This window comes from Corythoichthys intestinalis, chromosome 11 (genome assembly GCF_030265065.1).
Source record: "Corythoichthys intestinalis isolate RoL2023-P3 chromosome 11, ASM3026506v1, whole genome shotgun sequence".
Taxonomy (NCBI): domain Eukaryota; kingdom Metazoa; phylum Chordata; class Actinopteri; order Syngnathiformes; family Syngnathidae; genus Corythoichthys; species Corythoichthys intestinalis.
In genome coordinates this window covers 38,343,159-38,360,892 of record NC_080405.1, presented here as the reverse complement: position 1 = coordinate 38,360,892, position 17,734 = coordinate 38,343,159, and the positions used below count along the sequence as shown (strand labels likewise).

Sequence of the window (17,734 nt, the reverse complement as noted above, 5' to 3'; positions counted from 1 at the left end):
CACAGCCACTGAATAAAACTTTGTTTAAAGGCACTGATTGTAATGAGCCTTTGGAAACATTTAAAATGAGTTGTCCATTTGCTCTTCTGTTACTCGAAATTGGAATAGGTATTTCATTAGCAAGGTGCTTGTTTTTTTTCATAAAGGTCAGTGTTCAATAAATAAAAATGCATAATGAAGAGCTGGCTAATGGCTTGACTGAAGCAACGGCTGGTTGTTTTTTGCATAATTTGGTCAACTGACAAGTAAATGGCACGTCGAGAAAAGGAGGCAGCAACTTGATTTAATATCGTCTTATGGTACCGCTTGGATGAGAATGTATATTTTGTTCAGTCTAAGGACTCACAATGTTAATGATGCTTTTTTGAGGAGTAAGACAGTTGTTGCATCAGAGGTTTTTTCACTTAAAAAAATCGGAAAAAATCAATCCCTCTCGTGTTAGAGCATTTGCTGTTATCTACCATACCATACACAAATTCAGACTCCCAGCTGTTCGCTCCCAATCTCTAGCGCACGCACACACATTTGCAAAGACAAATGCACACGCTCCCTTACTAATAGGCTACTCAAAATGTCAGATCTTTCACATCAACACAAACCTGAAAGGGTCTCCCAGGTTTCAAGAAAAATGAGTCTTTCAAGACGACGTCAAGTGAAGTAGTCAGGGGAGGCACGAGGACACCCCGCTGAGATGTTCCTTCAAATAGATGACAGGATAATGTATTAAATAAAAACCAACAAGCTCAATAAGCAGCTGTGAGCTCTCCTGTTGGAACGCTACGAGCCTCATTAATCGTGTCGCTATTGTGAACTTTATTTACAAAAGTAACAGCTCAATCCGTTTCCTTTGGACACACAATTTGACACAGCTCAAAACACTATTTAATCACCGAAAACGTCGCCCGCGAGATGATTTATGCGAGAAGCTTTTGAAGGCAATTCTCAAAGTTGATGATGTGACCTGAGCCTCTGGAGCACATCTGTCATGGAAATACTGTCATCGCGCTACAGTGTAGTCAGCGCATCATTAGTGTCTGGAATTAATATATGCGCACAGATGCAGAGGCCTGCATCGATGAACATGCTTAGCAGCCAATTTTCTATTCATTTGAATGGAGGAAAATTGCAATAATGTGAGAGAATCATTTACATTCTCTCCTCCACCACCCCGGGGGGCATGTCCTTGCCTTCATCCGCCATCTTTATATATTTTCTGATGTCTCTACTCCGCCAACGACACAAACGTGATGTGATAAGGTTGCTACTGCATGCTTATTTAATGGCTATCTCTTCGTGTGTCAGTGATTGATTATTTCCACAGTGAGCATAATGGCGCTTACTTGTACATCTTCCTTCTTTTCTGTTACGTCGTTACATATGGAATTCTTCATTCCATTGACTGAGAGCACAGCTTGGTTCAGTCATGCAACACGAATCTATATTTCTTCATTCCATATTGTGTGTTTACACAAAAAAATGTTTTTTCTTCCAGTTCTCATAATGCATGTTTCACATTTCAGAATGTTTATCCGAGTTTGTGACATGTGAAGGTAAATATTTGTCATCACTCAGCTGAGCCCTCTATTATCTCTCGCTTTTTTTAACATCCCGTTTTTGTTTCTCTTCCTGTGTTTGATCACTTGCATTGTTTACTCTGTCAGCAGCTTATTTATACTATTTTTAACTTAGCATAAGCAACATTTCTGTTCCCCTCATGCTCAATAGTCAGGTTGATTGCGCTGTAAATATATTCAGAGGTTTAAAAGCAACTGGAGAGCCAATTCATCTAACAAAATGCACTTTTATGGCAGCTTTGTTGTTTATGGCAGCCTAACATGAAATGGTTGATTATTCTTGATAGTAACTGTAACTGCATTAATTTGAGAAGAGACTGTGAGAGTGTCATAAAACATGTGTTACAGCTGCTGTTCAACACTGGGATGTAGATCATGATCTGTTTGCTCAATGAGCCCTTTGCTTTAAAGCACAGGGTGCGATTGCATAGAAAATATCCGTAAACCTTAGTCCAAGAGGTATATTCTACTTGTTGAGACTGCTAGAAGCACCAAATGCTGGTTTGATAATCAGTGTTGTCACAGATTGCTTAATTACTGATGATGCCTCAAAAAGTAATCTAGTTACATTACTGATTACTTTATTATCAAAGTAACTATGTTACTTTAAAGTAATTTATCAGTTACTTTTTACCATTTTTTTCCTCCATTTGTCGCCTCAACATAAGAATGACAAAAGAAAATGAATTTTTCACATCAGGCTTAATCTTCGAGTTAGCGGCGGTTTAATTAGTCAAGCCTTGAAACTAACAAATAACTGAAAAACTGCATGGAATTTATTGAAATCAACTACACCAACTAATTAAACCCCACTAACTCGAAGATTAAGCCTAATGTCAAAATCTCTGTTTAGGGGTTAGGGTTAACTAGCCTGGAACTCCAGACTCACTGCTGTTCCAGCTATAGAGTCTGGGACCCAGCTCCTTATTGGCCTCTCGAGCTTGAACGAAATTGTCCGTGCAATCAGATTCTTTTATTGGCGTGACGTGATCATAACGAGCAACATCACACTTGCGCGTTGGAAGTCGTCTCCGCAACAACACAGATGGGGAACGGGAGAGCCGAGAATATGTTCCTATCCGCGGCAAAGTCTGTGTTGCCCAACGACAGCCCCAAAACATCACTTCTCTGGAGGAGAGCTGCATGGAGGAATGGGCCAAAATACCAGCAACAGTGTGTGAAAAGCTTGTGAACAGTTACAGAAAACGTTTGGCCTCCGTTATTGCCAACAAAGGGTACATAACAAAGTATTGAGATGAACTATTGGTATTGACCAAATACTTATTTTCCACCATGATTTGCAAACAAATTCTTTAAAAATCAAACAATGTGATTTTCTGGGATTTTTTTCCCACATTCTGTCTCTCATTGTTGAGGTTTACCCATGTCGATAATTACAGGCCTCTCTAATATTTTCAAGTGGGAGAACTTGCACAATTAGTGGTTGACTAAATACTTATTTGCCCCGCTGTACGTAGAATATGAAGCAATAATAAAATAGTAAAGCACAGCCACTAAGGAAAGTAACTTTAATCAGATTACTGGTTTGGAAAAATGAACACTGTTACCGACAGAAAGTAATCAGATTACAGTAACACGTTGACAACACTGTTGATAACCATGGTGATAATATGCTTCACTGGTCAGGAAACTCCCCTGACCTGAACCCCATAGAGTGTGGTAGCTGTTGTCAATCGGAAAATGACAGACACCGGATCAATCTGTGTGTCACAATCACCAAAAGTGCAATATTTCAGTCAGTCAATTTAATTAATCTGTATGAATCGTCCTGTAAAAAAATATACAGTATATATGTTTCATTTTGCAGGATGCACTAGTAGATTTTTAACTCTAGATAGTGAATAAAATGACATATTTACTCAAGTATTGCAGTGTTTATTTCCTTTTATAGCTATTTTTTAATTAATTCAATTCAATTTTATTTGTATAGCCCTGGATCACAACATGGTTGTCTCAAAGGGCTTTGCAGAGGCAATATGATACACAATCAGAAACAGCAAATGAAGCAACAAAGATGAATAAATAAACTTCAAGTCCTGGGTATCCCCCATCCTTAGATCCTCCATGTCGGCAAGGAAAAACTCCAAAAACTCCAGAGTCTTTGGGAGAAAATGAGAAACCTTGGGGAGTACCACAGTCAGGAGAGATCCACTCCCAGGACGGATAGACAGGAAGCCCCAGGACTGCTAATGGGAATTAGCAGGCGAAGTTACAGTCTGTAAAAAAGGCAGTGGAGTAAAGGAGCAAGAAGAGGTCCATCTAGCCAGATGAGACGGGGGTGCAACGAGGACGTCCATCCAGCCAGGGGTCCGGACAGTCAGAAGGCTGCAGCGGAAAAATAGCCCCTCCCCAGAGGGGAGGGGGGAAAGGGGACACCGGGTGACTAGTGATGAAGAGACTACACAACTAGATATTAACATTGGAAAATAGAAATAAAGTAAGACAAGTGGTAGGTAGAGTGAGAAAAAGGAGATAGAACTCAGTGGCTGTACTTCCCCCAGCATTATAGCTTCTAGTGCAGCTTAGACTAAACTGTGAGTCTACTCCGACTGCAACTAGCCTGACCATAAGCTTTGTCGAATAGGAACGTTTTTAATCTAATCTTAAATGTGCAGACTGTCTCGGCTTCTTTAATAGTAGCTGGAAGCTGATTCCATAAAACAGGGGCTTGGTGGCTGAAGGCTGTAGCTCCGACAGTACTTTTAGAAACCCTGGGAACTACCAGTAGACCTGCATTCTGAGAGCGGAGTGTTCTGTTGGGGCGGTATGGAACCAGAGCATCGGTGAGATAAGATGGCCCCAACCCATTAATGGTCTTAAATGTAAGAAGGAGGATTTTAAATTTAATTCTAAACTCGACTGGAAGCCAGTGAAGGGCCTGGAGCACAGGGGTGATGTGCTCTCTTCTATTGGTTCCTGTTAAGTCTTGCTGCTGCGTTTTGGACTAGCTGAAGACCTTTTAGAGAACTTTTAGGACAAGCTGCAAGTAGGGAGTTACAGTAATCCAATCTCGATGTAACGAACGCGTGAATTTTTTTTTTTTTTCATTATCACAATTATTAATTATCACAATAGTGTGATTAAATTACACTAACATTGATGTAAATCAAAGTTACATGGTTACATGTTACATGTTTTACTGATGGTACTTTATATACAATCTATACCATTATGTAGTAGCATTGAGTTAGCGGGCACTCACTGAAATGCATCTTGTATACTAGTGCATATTATGTGTTTTCTTAATGTGTGTTTACAGTTTACCTCACCTGTGTAGTGATCAACTGTTTGGAAAGCATCAACATTGTCCTCTTTTTGAGGGACTTTTCAAAATTCGACTAACTAGTCATCTGCGTACGTTGAATTAAAAATGACACGGCTGATCACTGAGATAGGGAAGAATTTTTTTTTTTTAAAAAGGTCTATCTTCGGTTTCAAAATCGACCAGTCCTATTTTAAAATTAATATGCAAGTCAGTATTTTTTTTTAACATAACTTACATAACATATGCTGATTTGTTTCCATTTTTCAATTGTACATGCACTGCTTTATTCCAGCTGTCATAGTTTGACGATTAGGATTTTTTTTTTTTTTTTGAGAGGGTAGACGGTTAAAAAAAGGATTAGCCTATTATAAAAACACTGGTAAAATTGTTTGTAAAACTATGGCGGCGCATAGCAATAGAACAAGCCAAATTCAGCAAAACTATACTGTCTTATTTACAAATGGGGGGGGAACGGAAGATCTTTTTTAGTTTTTTTTTCACAGCGCCATTTTCCACTTCATCATCTCTTGGATAGTTGTGTGTGTAGTCAGTGCCTCATTGGGGAGTTGACATGGTCAGCTGGACTGAGGAGATGTTGTGGGCTATGTGCAGAGGGGAAATCTGCCACGGACATGATGGCTCGGAACACTGGCAGCTGGTGCACCCTTGTTGGGATTGTGTGTGGGCTGTTTTGTGTATTTTAGGTCAGTTGAAATGTCTCTTGAGGGAGGAGCAGCTGCAGACAAATATCAAGTCAGAATAGTGCATCCGTCCCTTGGTCGCCGTTAATTGTTTCCTTTGTATTCAAAATTGGGTGTTTATAAAGGTGGACAATTCATGGTCCTATGAATGAAATCTCATGGTAACATTTAGCACTCTGTTGTGCTTTACTAATAACCTGGTATTTGATGTAGATCGATCCGGATTGTGGTCTGAGCCAATCACATTCAGTGGAAACTGATGCAGTGCTGCTGTATGTCTATTTGATTTCTGCATTGACCTGCAAGGAGTCTGTTAAGTGGCTGATACTCCCACTGTGTGTCCATGTGCGTGTATCTGTTTGTGTGTGCACATTGACTTTGAAGTACACTGAGTCATGACAATAATCTAAGCCAATTTACTACACATCAGCCCTTCATTATGGGTTTGATATAAAGCAGCGCGTGACTAGAATGTCCTCCCATAAAATGACAATTCACTTTTCGAAAGAGATTACATGTTTGACCTCATTAACTTAAAATGTGTGTAGTTAAATGCAAGACTTACCTCCGACACAAGAGTGGACTCACACGCAAACACAAAGTGGGAGCATCTAGGTTCAGATGAGTGTTCAATGTGACCCTCAAATGAGAAGCTGACAGTGAGTTCACGCAGTCGGAGATCTATCAGGTTTTCAACATGTCAGTATCTCAGCTGGTCTGTGACTGTCTGATATTCATTAGTTGACAGGTGGGAGGTAAGTCCATGTCACTGTTTTAGAGAGCAACCTATCATTTTGTAGTACTGCTAGTTTGGTATATAATCTAGGAGTTCTTTTATGTTGGATAGACTTTTGTGTAAAATTAATTTTCAATGTAATATTGCCAACATTTAGTAATGGTGATTAAAAGAGCATTGATACGAGGTCCAAATTAGTTTATGTCACCATGACCGAAGTGAGGGAGGGCTACTTTTCTCAATGTATAAGCACACTTGCAAATAAATAAATAGTTTGGTAATGTATTGACAGCATCCACAAAGACAGTTTAATTGCTCCATCCATTTTAATTTCAATTACCAACTAAAAATATACACGCATAAAGACTTTATCGTTGGCCCGGTCAATGGATCAACATGCTAAATAAAGTAGCGCAACCATGCCAAATGAATTAATATTCTTGTTTTTTTTTTCTCTCTCTCGTTGTCTTAAATCTTTTGAGATTCATAACAAAGTTTTTTTTTTTTTTTTTTTTTTTTTGCTTGAGTGGTACACATAATTCAGCGTGTTAGTCAAAGTTGCCACAGCCTTAGTTTACGAGGCGTATAGAGCTGTGGTAACCTGGGAACTAACTGGTCTCTTGATTGGCTGATGATGAACACGGGAAGCAAAACAGGAACAAACTTGCAACACGCAAATCGCCTTTTGGAATTGTAAAAGCTGTGCTTTACCATTGAGAAGAGTTTTAGAAGTATTTCCAAAAAACACGTTTCTTTAATGTCCATTGAAATATTATGGCCGTTCCATGAATAATAGAATGGCGTACCGCAAGCAACACGTCACTTCCGCTCATTAATATTCATGACATTAGCTACTGTTGCTAAGTAAGGACAAGCCACTGTTTGTCCCTAATAGGAAATGAACGGAAATCGTGTACAAAGGAGATGTTTACAGAGTTAAACCAACCAATTCTCTCTGAAAATGATGTGCCTGGTGCCAAACTGACTGGCAAAGATGTGGAAGAACATAAAAATGTTCAGTTAAAGAGATGGCTTTAGTGTCGAAGGCTAAAAAAGACGAAAAAAACGAGCCGGCCTAAGCATAGCTTTAGCTTTTTTATCGACGCGACTGACAATGACATTCTCCTGTTTCAACAAGCTATCCTTTACCATCAGCCCTGTCTTATATATCCTCTGGTTGTCCTACGTCTCTTACCATTCTTGGGGGTATTTTAGTTAGCTTTGTGTAGCGATCGCAAATGCAGTGACAGCCAACAAACACTTTTCATTTTTTCATTGATAACAAATCTTAATTCTATAATTTATTTACTCTTCCCCCTTACTAAAGTTGTTTTTTAATAACAAACGGTAACAGTGGCAGTCAGATACCTTTGTAATTCTTTTCAGGTCATTCATTTTCAGACAGAAGCAGTACGGCACAACATTACGCTAAAAAATAAGTTAAAAATATAAAAATGGCTTACCTCTTTGTCCTCTGAAAGATCATGCCAACCCAACATAATGTTTACTGCATATGAAACGTGAATGGATTTGCCGAGCTGGTGTTAAAGTCTGCGCAAGTTGATTCGGTCTTCATATTGTTTCCTCTCGACTTTTTGGTTTCTGGAAACGTATGAAGAAAACATCCTTCGTGTGTCGTAATGTCTAGAGTCGTTTCTACAAGTTCCAAAAAACAATGCATGATCGGCATGTTCATTTTTGAAAGATTACCGGAGAAAAGTAGCACTTTTTACATTGGGTCTATGCGAGGGCGGGTCTATAATGCCCCACTTCGGCTTTACTTCCGCTTTACGATGCGATGTCACGGTCTAAAAATAGCCTGCGTGCGGTACGCCATTGCAAATCCTACATTGCACCTTTAACTAAATCGTCAACTATTTTGACTTGACGAATCACTGTTGACCATAAACTTGAATATTGAATATTTGCTTTTTTAAAAAGACAAAAAAAATGTTTGTTTCATCTTAAAAAAAATATATATATATATATATATATATATATATATTTATCTCAAAAATGATATTGAAATTTTGTTTTAAAAGAAACATGAATTCAACACACATGATTTAATTTCGCCGGCCACGGGAAGTGGCGAGATTGTCGGTGCCAGGATTAGCGATCAAGTAGCATAGAAAAGGATGTAAACATATTCGCACTTATAGGTGATTAAATAATACTGGGTTCCCCACCTCACATTGAGGAATTGTGTACGCTTCACCCCACCTACCATAATTTCCTGAATATAAGGTGCACCCGTGTATAATGCGCACCCCAAATTTACTTGGAAAATCTAGGGGAAATTATTGTACCCGTTTATAACGCGCACCCTAATTTTAGCACCAATAAATAGAAGAATACAAGAAAACAGAGCTCGTGTACAGAAATGTCATTTTACCTAATGGTGAAACACAGCACAAGCATAGCATATTGGTAGTTCAAAACATTACCAGAAATTGACAATATTTACGGTAATAATATGATTTGACAACTTCTCCAGTTTACCAGAATCTAGGAGAAAACAAAACAGATGTGACTTTTCTTTTACAGGCTGCTGTATAACTTGCTCGTTTCATCACGATGAATAAATGTTTCTTCCATGGATTGATACAGTAAAATGAAAGTGAGAACGTAAGTCGGAAATCCGAGAGAGCTCATCGCTGTCGACACTGTGACATATTGGTATTCTATGTTATGTTGTTCTATGTTGTGGCACTGGTGGATCCATGCTGCTGTATTGTCATATTTATGTTGTGATTGTCTATGAGCCAGAGGGCCGCTGAGGCATTATAGCCGGATTGTCGGCATTTAAGTTAATAGAAAGCAAGAAATAAAACGTTGAACACGGCACTCGAAGTATTCTAGTTTTTTTCAAGACAAGATAAAACAGACACGACAGTAACAATAGGAACTATTGTTATTTGGGTTTCAGTTTCCCGAGGGACAGATATATTTGACGGACACAAACAGGAAGTCTGTGTTGTTACGTTTGTTATGGTCCGAGTTGAGGAGCTGCAGTAAACGTTGACTCAAATGGGTTCGAGAAACTAAATTCTGTGCTTTATGAAGAGTGAAAAAAGCAGAAATTAACACAGACGAAATCATTCGGCCGATCAGAGTGAAGTATTACCGAAACAAAATGGTGACGTCAGGTACGGTAATGGTCGGCAACAGATCGCCGCATACGTTTCTTCAACACAATGTGGCCGTGTCAATAAAAAAAAGAGAAAAAAAAAAGAAAAACGTTTTATATATATTTCTGTCTCCATCCATGTACCCGTTTATAATGCGCACCATGATTTTACAAGATGATTTTGGGGGGGGAAAATGCGCGTTATATTCGAGGAAATTACGGTAATTATGTGTGCTCTTGACTCACCACCCCTCCTGTTTGTCCTCTGTTATAAGGCCCCACACAATTATATATAGCTAATGTTAGTACCACGATGTTCTGGGGATGTCCCGATCCGATCACGGAAATCGGACAGATCACGCCAATTTTCAGAGGATAGGAATCAGGTTTTTAATTGAAAAATATATATTTATGTTTTTCTGCTTCATGCTTGTCCCTCCTGCTGCTTTTCTTGGTCAACAGTGCACTGGAGTTTGCATGTTAAAGTTAACGATGATCGACAAGCGTTGAAGCTTTGATCTTGCCAGAAAAGCTAGGGAATGCTATCTTCAAAGGTGCCGAATGCGTCAATCATTGTTTACCTTGTTAAACACAAGCGGTAGTGTGCTGTGGCAACTCCTTGTGTGTGTGTAAACGAGCGCCTGTTCTCTGCAGCGTGAGTGGATTTGAGTGGACTCACTCAATGAAGCATTTCATAAAGATTATAGTATTTTTCTACGTTATTCTTGTTTAAAAATAATTCGTTATTCTTGTTTAAAAATAATTCACATAATAAAGGCAGCGCGGTGGGACAGTAACATGCTGAGAACGTTTTTGAACACTTTTTTTGGTATCGGATCGGGACTCTGTATCGGCAGATTCTCAAAATCAGGTGACTCGAGTGTAAAATATTTGCGATCAGGACATCCCTACTATGTTCATTGGTAGCATAGGAGTGTAACAATGTACTTCTTGTTTTTTCTTTTCTTCTGTCTGCCTCCATCCTTTCTGTCTTCTTATAACTCCTTCCTGCTAGCGGCTTTCTCTTAAAAAAACAAAACATAAATGGGGGGGGGGCTGGCTCCAGGACTTTGTGTTGACACCTGTGAATTGAAGGATTGTGCCAAATAGATGGGTCCCATCTGGAAGTGGCTTAGTCAAAATGGGATGTTCTCCTTGGACTGTACATGTTTAAAGTCATTGACATTAGTATTTTTCATCTTACGAATATTTTAAATAAGGGGGTAAAAATCTACCACACAGATTAATTTTAAATTGGCAACCTTGGAAGTTGGAGGCTGGTTGTGTCTCATGATTTGTCATATCTGATGCATTTTTTTCATGCTACCTACACACACCTGGTAGAAGCACAAGCCTTATCAGTTTGCAAAGCTACTCTGCTGAATTGAAGTATATGGTCTGATGACTTATGAACATGTTTTTTTTAAGTGTAGCCTGTCTTTCAAAGTAATTGTCTTGTAAATCCAAGCCTTAATAGTTTGACACATCCAGATACCGAGAAGATGCATTATCATGGAGTTTGGTTGGACTCAATACATTGCTGTCGTGTTAATTTTTCTCCCCCATCCAAAAAAATACGACCGGAATATAGGGGGGGAAAATGGCAGTGTGTCAGCAACTGATGCATGGCCTTCATTGGACACAGCACATTTAGTTTTCATTAAGAGTTAAACATGTACACGGAACATTAATGGGGTTCAGTAGCAATGGTGTGCTTCACTCTATCTCATTCTGATAGATTAGCAATTCAGCACATGAGGGGGCTACCAAATGAAAGGGCATTATGTGTTGTGGGGGAGGAAGTGCTGGAAAATGTCTTTATCCGAGGATTGGTGTTTACGATGCTATGTAATATCATCTGTGACACAAACATCAGTGAGCTACATGGAGGAGGCTGCAAAGGGGCGGAGGAATGGAGGGCAAGGTCATCACAAGTGCTGCCGTTTCATTAGGGGAGATGAGAGTTCCAGTCTTGTGTTGTATGGGGAGTGATGGGGAAGGTTGTTAATGCCTGCGCAGTCAGCCATATTGGATTCAAGGAAGTAAATTAATATCTATCTTTAAAATGATTTTATTTGGGGATTTACTGGCCTCCCTTGGGATTGTATGGTGTGTAAAGAGGTTATTTCCTCCTTTCTACTTGTGTGTCTCCCTCCCAATATAACGCCAAACCTTTGGAGAAAGTCAGCGTGTGTGCAGTGCCGCAGGCTTCCTTGTCACATTCAGCGTTCCTCTTCAACGTTTTTTGGCGAACACAGAACTCAGCTGTCATTTATACAGTTGTGCTCCTAAAGGACAGCTTCTGCATCCCTGAACAGCGGCGTTGATTTCCAACTTTATACAGCAGACCTCAAGGTGTTACATATACATACAGTGGGGCAAATAAGTATTTAGTCAACCACTAATTGTGCAAGTTCTCCCACTTGAAAATATTACAGAGGCCTGTAATTGTCAACATGGGTAAACCTCAACCATGAGAGATTGAATGGGGGTTGTGGGGGGGGCAGGGGCAACTGAAAAATCACATTGTTTGATTTTTTTTTAAAGAATTTATTTGCAAATCATGGTGGAAAATAAGTATTTGGTCAATACCAAAAGTTCATCTCAATACTTTGTTATGTACCCTTTGTTGGCAATAACGGAGGCCAAACGTTTTCTGAAACTCTTCACAAGCTTTTCACACAGTGTTGCTGGTATTTTGGCCCATTCCTCCATGCAGATTTCCTCTAGAGCAGCGGTGTTTTGGGCTGTCGTTGGGCAACACGGACTTTCAACTCCCTCCACAGATTTTCTATGGGGTTGAGATCTGGAGACAGGCTAGGCCACTCCAGGACCTTGAAATGCTTCTTACGAAGCCACTCCTTTGTTGCCCTGGCTGTGTGTTTGGGATCATTGACATGCTGAAACACCCAGCCACGTCTCATCTTCAATGCCCTTGCTGATGGAAGGAGATTTTCACTCAAAATCTCTCGATACATGGCCCCATTCATTCTTTCCTTTACACAGATCAGTCATCCTGGTCCCTATGAAGAAAAACAGCCCCAAAGCATGAAGTTTCCACCCCCATGCTTCACAGTGGGTATGGTGTTCTTCGGATGCAATTCAGTATTCTTTCTCCTCGAAACACGAGACCCAGTATTTCTACCAAAAAGTTCTATTTTGGTTTCATCTGACAGTAACACATTCTCCCAGTCCTCTTCTGGATCATCCAGGTGCTCTCTAGCGAACCGCAGACGGGCCTGGACATTTACTTTCTTCAGCAGGGGGACATGTCTGGCAGTTCAGGGTTTGAGTTGCTGGCGGCGCATTGTGTTACTGATTGTAGCCTTTGTTATTGTGGTCCCAGATCTCCGTAGGTCATTCACTTGGTCCCCCTCTGTGGTTCTGGGATTTTTGCTCACCGTTCTTGTTAGCATTTTGATGCCACGGGGTGATTTCTTGCATGGAGCCCCCGATCGAGGGAGATTATCAGTGTTCTTGTATGTCATCCAGTTTCTAATAATTGCTCCCACAGTTGATTTCTTTACACCAGGCGTTTTACCTATTGCAGATTGTCTTCCCAGCTTGGTGCAGGTCTACAATTTTGTCTCTGGTGTCCTTCGACAGCTCTTTGGTCTTGGCCAAAGTGGAGTTTGGAGTGTGACTGACTGAGATTGTGGACAGGTGTCTTTTATACCGATAATGAGTTAAAACAAGTGCCATTAATACAGGTAACGAGTGGAGCCTCGTTAGACCTCGTTGGACTTCGTTAGAAGAAGTTAGACCTCTTTGATATCCAGAAATCTTGCTTGTTTGTAGGTGAACAAATACTTATATTCCACTCTAATTTGGAAATAACTTATTTAAAAATCAAACAATGTGATTTTCTGGTTTTTTTTCCCACATTCTGTCTCTCATGGTTGAGATTTACCCATGTTGACAATTACAGGCCTCTGTAATATTTTCTAGTGGGAGAACTTGGACAATTAGGGGTTGACTAAATACTTATTTACCCCACTGTATATACATATAAATATTATATCAATCAGTGGAGTAAAACATCTGTGTGTATCCCAGTTTAGATTTTATTTTGAGTGACGCTCACTGAACACGAGTTAGTCCCAGCTGAAGAAAAAAATCATAAGACTGAAGTGACATAATCACTGAAATAGAATTTGTAGCCTAAAGTCCATTAGCGGTGATTTTTAAAGGCTCGTGATTAAGTGCTGGAGCGAAGACACTAACCTCCGATCCCGCCAAGAGCTCACAAGGCCGGGTCTGTCATTGCCAACTGTGTTCCACGCCACACACACTCTCTTTTTCCTCTCATCATCATTGTCCATTGTTCATTTGCCGAGAAGACTGAGCAAACTCAACAAATTATGCTGGCAGAGCCATTTACTTTTAAGAACAATGAGTGATTTTTAGCTTTCTTTCATGAATGATTTGATCGGCAGAGCCATGACTAATCTGCAAAAAGTGTGCTAACTCATCAGTGGAAATGCGCCGGTCCGCCAATACCATTTGTTGAGCTTCTCGTCAGTGGAAGCGTATGATGGGCATCCTGATACAATCCATGCATGAGACCGTTTTTCTCTGTTGCGCACGGTTTTATTATTGTGCTAAAATCCTGATACATGATGCATGAACAACGAAATGCGAACATGGCCGGTATGTTAACGTTACATAGGTATTAAGAATTATCCAGAGAACTATAGCATAAAGAACATGCTAACAAGTTTACCGAATCATCAGTGTCACTCCAAAACACCAAATAGCATGTGAAATGGTATAATAATGTGTTAATAATTTCACACATAACTCTAGGGCTGCAGCTATCGAATATTTTAGTAATCGAGTAATCGAATGAAAATTCTATCGATTAATCGAGTAATCGATTTTTTTAAGGTAAAGAACAATTATAAATATACATGAGAAAAAAAGACATTTCATCTAATATTGAACCATTTTCAGTCAATCAATGTCTCATTTTCGTTGTACATTGTTGAAAAAAAGCCAACAATTGCATCTCAAATGTGACTAGAAAAAAAAAATTCATTGCTTTCACCCACTTATTAAAAAAAAAAAAAAAACCATGTTTCTTTCCTAAAAATGTAATTACGCTTGATAACACACATCACTTAAAAGCTAGGTGTTTTTCCCACTTGTTTCAATTGAATTTCCATTTGTGTCCAGCTATTTTTAACTTCTAGTTAAGTTTTAAGTTGGTCTAAACTGTAAGTCCTAATAGGATTTGGAGTTTTTGCAGTGTTCAAAATGAATGTATGATACCTGCTATATTGGAGCAAATTTGGGACCAGTGCTACTTGGTGTTTTATCCAGCAATGACTACTGAGCTAAAATTGACAGTTAGCATATTTACGCCCCCATCACTCTACAGCGCTGTTTCCACAGATTAAAAAAAGCCTGTATGTAAGACACATTAGCCACTAAGGGTGTAACGGTACATGTAATAGTATTGAACTGTTTCGGTACGTGGTGCTCGTTTTGGAACGGACGCGTACCGAACAAGTTTCTGACGTAATATAACCCTTACTTTTCGAGGCTGTGAGTCGATCGGGTTACAGTTTCTTTGTGTAGATTATATTTACTCCATCTTCTCTACTATAATGAGTACAAACCCAGTAGGACAGTATAACCCAGAAACGTCAACGGCGCGACTACGTGGCCGCCGCGACAACGCAGTGAAATGCGGGGGACAATGCACACCAGTCGCAGTGCGGCTGCGTGTTAGATGTGGCTTAGAAGCGGCTCAACACGACGCACACGAAAAGGACGGCAGAGTTTATTATTTGACGCGAGACGCGGCCCTCCTGCGTCAATACTACCTGTAGCTAGGATTGGGCTGGAAGTCACCCGTGTAAAAATACGGTGGATCCGGTCGATTTTCAAACTAATATGCAATCGTAACCTACTTTTTGAGTCCATCAGATCTCTTGAGTGGTAGATCGGGGCACAGTTGACTTGTCTTTGTTGATTTACTGCTGTCTTCTCTGCTATAATAATAACAACCAACACGGCCCCGTGTTCAATACAAAACCCTCCTACCACAACAAAACAAATAGGAACTAATATTCACATAGGAACTAAAGTTATACAACATAAAATATACAATATAAATCAATACTACATCACATTTGTAAAATATAAACACAAAATAAATAATAGCCCATTTAAATAAAATAAATTGAAATGAGCTAAAACACCTGTAATTAAATAATAAGAATAATACACAGATCCTGCTTACACAATTAAATTGATTAATTTCTGTGTGGCGCTTTAACTTGAGAAAATCCGCCAATAAAGCTTTTGAAAACCGTTCATAAGAAAAAAAAAAATGTTTCATTGAGGCATTTTATTTGTAAAATACATGTTAAAATATTTGTCATTGGGATTGCTTTTCTCTTTAGCACAGGACTTCTTTTTTCTTTCTTTCAGAAAGAAAGCTCACCAATATGCGCAGTCTGAAAGGCAAATTGTTGTTTGATTATCTTTAAATACCGGCTACTTTTTCAGCAGAATTTTAGCTTTGTATAGGCTAATGTTCCTATTGTTGAAAGCACAAAAGTGTGTAATAAGCAACTAGCACATTTATATTTTGCATTTTGTTTTCTTACTGTACCGAAAATGAACCGACCCGTGACCTCAAAACCGAGGTATGTACCAAACCGAGATTTTTGTGTACCGTTACACCCCTATTAGCCATGCAACGACAGTGGTCATAATTAATAGAAACGTAGCCCTCCGCAGGGCTAACGTTAAGGGCGAACGTTACGTGATCAAGTGACAGTTACGTTATATTTATTAGCGCTGAGAAGTCTACTGCTTTAAGATGGCGGGTGTTTACTATCGCCGCCTAGACTCGGCCGAGTCTGTCATTTCGCATCTAGTTCTAAATACTGTACATGCGATATCTATGAGACGCATCAGACGCTATCTGCTACCACCGAAGCATCATACATGTGGGCGTAGTTTTTAGCAATGTCGGCGTAGTTTAAGCGGCTGTTGGCTGCACTAAGGTTTTTTTTTTTTTAATTGCTTCTTACTCTACGCACGTGACGTCAACGCGTTGTCCCGCATTAAAAGTTGTCCCGACAAAACCTGATGCTTAGAGCTGGCAAAATTAAACGATTCCTCGAGGTGAATAAAATTACTCGGATCAGTTTTTAAACTCAAGTTACTCGAGTATTCGTTTCAGCTCTACATAAGTCGCTCCAGAGTTTAAGTCGCAACCCCACCCAAACATTTAAAAAAAAAACTGCGACTTATAGTCCGAAAAATATGGTACAAACTCCATTTTATAGGGACAAATATTTGTTTCTCCTCTGGCTCTCCAGAGTTCAAGAGAAATTGTTGTCTTTGGCATTTTATTTAAGCGTTTGCTTCTTTTTCCTCTTAGGTTCCGAGCATGCCGCCACAGCGACACAACCCGCAGCCTTCTCTGACCTGTTACCTCACTTCTTGGTGGAACCAGAAGACGAGTTCATCGTGAAAAACAAGCCAGTGATGCTCACCTGCCGATCCACGCCAGCAACGCAGATCTACTTCAAGTGCAATGGCGAGTGGGTTCACCAGGATGACCACTTGATTGTACGGACTGTAGATCCTTCTACAGGTAATGGCAGGACAATTTGCATCTGAAACAAGTGTAGTTTAAAGAAACTAAAGTATTATATAAAGTTTTTCTATTTGTGGTTTTACTATGTGCGGCTTTTTTGATTATACGGTAATATAAGGTGCTAGTAAAAGGAACATTAACATGTTGCCTGGTGATTACCATGCTCCATCAGGCCCTCTGCTCGTCCGCCAGCCTATTTAGCCTGCCATGATTATAATAAGCTCAATAGTTCCAGTCTTAGAAATCTCCATGATCACCTTGGAGACCTGTTTGTTTTTTCACCCTTGTGCTGCAGTCTCCCGCCTCCACCATCAGTGGAATAAACATGCACGACACTGATGGGGTGTGATTCAGCAGTGATCTGCCAATGCAAGCCACCCATTCACAGCCTGACATCTGACAGGAACGTGATAATGACAGGTTTTCACGGAGGCTTAAGTGAGCACATGCAAATGTCCACAATAACCACAGAAAAGAATCAGATCATTTTTCGCACAAAAATGTATCCGTTAGGAATGTCTATGTTTTTCATCAAATTTGGAGATACATTCGTGTAGCCGGTCTTTAGGACTGACTAGTGTTCAATTTACAAAATCAGACAAAATGGATGAATTAGTTTCACTGCTCTATTTAAAAAAAAAAAAAAAAAAGTGAAAATTAAGTAGTGTATTGCCATCCCTCTACTTGTG

The 17,734-nt window shown here is 39.6% G+C and overlaps 1 protein-coding gene across 4 annotated transcripts in view; it reads left to right on the top strand.

Annotated features, from left to right (window-relative positions):
* The window catches only part of unc5a (unc-5 netrin receptor A), a 398,198-nt gene that overhangs the window by 140,856 nt on the left and 239,608 nt on the right, over positions 1-17,734 (top strand). For all 4 annotated transcript variants that reach the window (XM_057851224.1, XM_057851223.1, XM_057851222.1 and 1 more), the window contains exon 2: positions 16,827-17,042. In XM_057851224.1, the coding sequence (XP_057707207.1) occupies positions 16,827-17,042 (216 nt within the window). The remainder of the gene's footprint in view (positions 1-16,826; positions 17,043-17,734) is intronic.